This window comes from Neltuma alba, unplaced genomic scaffold (assembly GCF_004799145.2).
Source record: "Neltuma alba isolate B1F8T4 unplaced genomic scaffold, ASM479914v2 tig00011610_pilon, whole genome shotgun sequence".
NCBI lineage: Eukaryota > Viridiplantae > Streptophyta > Magnoliopsida > Fabales > Fabaceae > Neltuma > Neltuma alba.
In genome coordinates, this window is record NW_021636261.1 from 164550 (window position 1) to 170074 (window position 5525).

General features: G+C 36.5%; 1 protein-coding gene across 1 annotated transcript; it reads right to left on the minus strand.

Moving 5' to 3' along the window:
* Positions 1-798: 798 nt before the first annotated feature.
* Positions 799-4265, minus strand: LOC114715757 (probable leucine-rich repeat receptor-like protein kinase At1g35710). The gene is made up of 4 exons (XM_028900638.1): positions 3441-4265; positions 2586-2846; positions 1604-2482; positions 799-1439 (listed from the first exon to the last, which is right to left on the minus strand). The coding sequence occupies exons 1-4, from the start codon at positions 3877-3879 to the stop codon at positions 958-960; spliced, it is 2061 nt and encodes a 686-aa protein (XP_028756471.1). The 5' UTR covers positions 3880-4265; the 3' UTR covers positions 799-957.
* Positions 4266-5525: the final 1260 nt, after the last annotated feature.

Genomic DNA, 5525 nt, shown 5'->3' on the forward strand with positions numbered 1-5525 from the left:
TGCCTCTTCCACAAATACACTGCTACTTCTTTATTAATCATTAGAGTGGACCCCATACAATTTATATGAAATACAAAATAAATTACAATATTTATAACTTATAAATATCTTAACTTTTGCTAATAGCTTCATGATTTAGTGATTTTCTAAATTACTAATTTAATCTGACACAGTCTAATAGCACATTATCAGATGATATGTGAGGTATACATAAGTAATGTAATATTTGCTTATATTGGTGAGGGATTTCATGTTTATCAATCCTATTAAATGCAAAAAACTTAATCCAAATAAAGTGTGTTTGAGATCAAAACAGGCGATCAGACATTTTTCTTTTTGGGAGTGATGTTCATGCCCATGTCATATTGAGCAGCCATGTCAAAGCTTATGTGTTGCCAATAATGGTCGGTGACAGTGGAGCCAGACTGGGTTTGCTAGGTATGAGACATAATAATGAAGTTTAATTCTTAGTTGTTTTTTTTACTGAGGATAATTGAATAGGTTCTTGCAAATTAACCTGCCCTTGTCATCATTCTCAATGGCTGTAATGAATCATTATAGGCTTTATAGAAGCTTCACGTTCTTAACCTTAAATAAGAGTCATGTTACGTAAGCTTGGCATGTTCTAGGGATGAAGGGATCAAATTCCAAATTAAACAAGGTCTTCTAGGTCCAAAGTTAATCATCAAACGTTATTCTTGATCAACATTAGTGAAAAGAACAAGGGAATCAATTTTGAGAAGAAAATGCATTCCACAAAGCGAAAGCTAACTAATGAAAAGAAATTTCACATAAGAACCCTAATCTAAATTACAGCAGCGCCTGTCCAAGCCATTCCCAGGAAATCCAGTCCTTAAGGACACAAAGCGATGCTAAAGCCTTACAAGAGGTCGCACCCCCCATGAACATCTAACATTTTGAAGGTAACATGGTTTAAATTACACTGAGCCATTCAATTCAGGGACAAATATTGAAACTTTCAAGTTCTAGAACGATGGCTTCCATCATTGGCCTCTCAAAAGGAGACTCATGGGAGCAAAGCAAGGCCATTTTTGCAAGCTTCGCAGCCTCATATTCAATGAATCTGCCATGGAGATTTGGGTCAATGAGTTCTTGAGGTCTGGAGGATTCTGCAGCGAGGCGCATAGAGCTAGTGATCTTCCTTTTCCCTGAGAGAATCTGAAAAAGAAGTACTCCAAAAGCATACACATCACTTTTCTCTGTGAATCTGCCAGTTGTTGTGTATTCTGGAGCTAGATAACCCTTTGCTGCACTAGCCTTCAGTACTGAGAAGACAATGTCATCAGTAAGAAGATTGTGAAGGCCAGAATCTGAAAGCATCGGGTTGAATCGCTGATCGATGAGCACTTTCTCAGCTGAGATGTTTTGGTGAACAAGGGCCGGCTTGTTTGGTTTGTAGGCATGTAAATATGCTATTCCTGTTTAAGAAAACAAGGTTCAGCTGACATAGACAAACTAATAAAAGTACATGAGAATTAAGCAATTAAGATATAATTCACAACCTAGTACAAAAATCTGCACAGGTCAAGGGTTTAGTAGTGGAAAGTAAACTTTTCTGATCAAGTTAGGACAAAGGGCTAACCTTTAGCAATGCCTTTAACAATAGAAACTCTAGTTGACCATTCAAGGACACGTCCTTCGCCTTCATTGACATCGAGGTAGCATGAAAGATTTCCATTATGAACAAAATCATAGACCAGGAAGCACTCGCCTCGCCCCCTTGAGCAACAAAATCCTCTCAACCTCACTAAATTCTCATTCCTCAGTGAGGTCAAAACGTGTAGTCCCTTCAAAAACTCAGAGTCATCACTCTTGCAGCTTGTTTTACTGATTCTTTTAATGGCAACAACAGATCCATCTCTTAACATTCCCTTATATGTTGCGCTGAAGATACTCTTTCTCAACAAGTTCAAGTCTGAGAAATACTGAGTTGCAGTCTCCACCTCTTCCAAGTTGAACCTGAAACTATGGAACGCATCATGGGTGTCCCCCATGAAATTCCGGCTTTCAGCCAAAGGGTCCCACCCATTAGAGTACTCAAGGCTGGCCAAAGGAGATCCATTTTTCTGGTATGCACTCTTGGCTTGGTTCATGATTAGACTATTATCCGAGATATCAATTGAGTTTCCAAGCTCTTGTTTTCGCCTACGATATTGTGTGAAAGTTAGAACACCAATTGTTGGCACTGCAATTGCAAACACAACTATGCCAACAATGATAGATGCTGATTGTTTAGGTTTTGATGAATTTTGGCAATGAGTTCCATTGCAAGGAAGTGGGACATTTGCAGTTTCTGGTATATCTTTGGCTGATGTACCACCAAAACTTGCTCCATATGGTTTATCAGGTCTCTCCGGATTACTGTGATCTGAAGCATTGCAGGTTTTCAAGGATGAAAACCCTAATCCACATAATCCCAGATTGTACTCATACAAAAATCCTTCATCTAGTCTCTTTAGAGCTTTGATAAACCAAAGAAAAGAGAAGAACACAAAATAAGATATGATGAATCAAACCAAAGCAATAAGCAAATAGAATGATTCAATAGGAGTTGTCATTCTTACCAGGAGGTACGTTTCCAGAGAGGGTGTTGTTGCGAACATCTAGAACTTGAAGCGAAGGAGCATCGGCTAATGTAGAGGGAAGGGAGCCAAAGAGGCGATTAGAGCTTAGGTCGAGCCTCATTAGCATTCTCAAATCACCTAAACTTGCAGGGATGGCACCAGCCAATTGATTTGACTGCAGAGCAAGAACTACAAGCTTCTTCAGTGAACCAAGTTGTGTTGGTATGCTTCCTGTCAACTGATTATAGCAAAGCTGCAAAACTGCATCACAATTGAGAAGTGGAATCTGAGTAATTCAGCATAAGCCAAGTTTTAACTTTTGATCATCAACAAGACAGTCTTACGAGAAAAGATAACAATAACAGTAAGTAATTTGCATTGTGAGAGCAAATAACGACAGAGCAGGCTCTTAACAGTCATGAAAGTTGACAATGCTGCTTTCTGAAGTCCTTATGATATAATAAATACACAGGAAATGAGACTCCGTGGTATAATAAATACACATAACCTAACTCTAATCTTCATTGAAACTCAAGGCTAAAGAGAGTTTTTTTTTTTTTTACCCAAAAAAAAAAAAAGACTAAAGAGAGTTCTTAAAGGAACCCACAGGATCAAGCTTTCAAAGGAAAAAAGGTACCTTTGCGGGAAAGAAACCCAGATTCTAATTTAAGAAACAGAAGTCAACAAAGGAAATTAAACTGTGTGATCCTGCATGCGTATGATGCATTATGTACAACAAACCAAGCTCAAATCGTTTAGAAAAATCCAGAAGTGAAGAGCTCTTAATTTAACACGCAGGAACAACCTTTCAAAACAACAAGTTCAGATCTTTTTAACAGAAACAGAGCCACTTACCTTGCAGGTTCTCCATTTTGCCTATCTCAGGAGGGATTTCGCCAGACAGATTATTCACATTCAAATACATGTCACTTAGGTTAGTCAAGTTGGCAATTTCTCTGGGAATAGTTCCCTGCAAGGAGTTATAATGCAAGTAAAGTCCTGTAAGTTGCTTGAGCTCTGCAATGGCAGGCGAGAGCTTCCCTGAGAGACCTTTTCCCTGCAACGAAATGTTAGCCACTTGACCCTTCTCGTTACAACCCACTCCTTCGAACGAACCACCACATAGTTTTCCATTAATAGTCCACGAAGATAGATAATGGCCTTTTGGGTCCAAAGCAGCTTTGATATCCATAAGTGCTCTTAGCTCTGTATCCCCACATACCCATTTTGAGTTCAAGAGTGCAAAAACTAGGAGAGAGAAGAGGAAAGTAAGTGGTGAAAAAGAAAAACCCATTTTTGCAGTGTTGCTTGGATGATTTGGGTTTCTTTTCTTTCCTCTTCCAAGTCTAACTCGGGCAACAAGCTATGATTTTGAAAACGAAGTTGGTATTTTTTTGAAAATCTCTCACAGTCTCACAGAGCCTTGCTCTGAAGACTGTTCTTTCTCTTGTAAGTTTAGCAACAAGCTATGATTTTGAAAGAGAGATAGTATATTCTATTTTGAAATCCCTCTCTTCTCTCTCTTTCTCTCTCAAATCCTTATTGTGAAGACCAAGTATGCCACTTTTTCTGCTTCCATGTAACGCTCTGTTCCTGTCTTGTGGTTCATCTTCTGTAGCTCAGAAAGGGAGAGGGAGAGAGAGATAGAGGAAGTGACAAAAGTTGCAGAGACGTGGGTGGAGAGTTACAGAACAGAAACCTGAAAGGCCGAATGGACCTAAGAGGGTGGAAAGTGGGACAGCGTACAATGGGTAGAAGCAGATCTCATGGGATTTTCACCGTTGGATGGGATTTTTAATTCTAAAAGCATGCAAGGAACGCTTTAGTACTTCCTGCTCCAAATTCTGAGTACCGCAAAACTGGAAATTTCAGATTTAAGCTCTTTTTTCGTTTTTGGCAAAAATGAAGTCTTCTTTACTCCACAAGGATTTTGTCCATCATCACTTGTGCAGCATCCTCAGTTCATCTCATATACTATCTTTTATCTTAATTATAAAATTTTATTTATAATTTATAAATAAGATTTTATAATTGGACTAAAGATACTACTATATATATACATATATACCTATCACAGACATATAATGTTATCCAAACTTGTAAATGGACATTTTGTTATCAAAAGACTAATTTTTTCAGCGTAAAAAAAATTACATAAATGAGCTTCGTCTTTCTTAACAAAATGATCAAGAATTAAACTTCTGATAACATACTGCCTCCGGTTCTTAATATAAGATCCTATTTGATTTTTATTTTGGTCTTAAATATAAGACCCCAATCAATTTGTCTCTCATATTTATACATTTTTTTTCAAAGTAGTCCTTCTAACAATGATAGTTCTAGTCAATACACTTAATTAGTAAAAATATTTTAAGAAAAATAACATCTATTTAGGACAAATAACTAACTCAACTTATTTTCTTAATCTCTTTAAATTAGTCAACTGGCTCTTATAATTAGGATCGGAGGTAGTACTTAGGAGACATAATAATCGGCCGTGTTGTTAATCGACACTCATGAATATTTTTTCAATGCAATTGCTAATTTTAAAAAAAATTAAGTATGTCAATACTCTGCATATTATGAATACTACAACTTAATGTTAATTATATTATGATATGTACACATATTCATGTATTTATTACTAGCTAGAATGAGAGGAAAATAGAGAATGAACATCAATAAAACAAATAATTATACTTGATATGATATGAAAATAAGAATAATATTACATTTATATGTTTAACTAGATGAAAATAATAAATAAGTGTCCTCCTACTTAAAATAAAATGTATCAGCTTTGCACAAACTGAATACAATTCACTTATAATTTGTGTCTATGAAAATAAACCAGATGTTGACTTGTGCTCTATTTCATATCAATGGAATATTGATTTTCTTGTTTTTAGACAGTAAGCTACCAAATAATACGACCACATT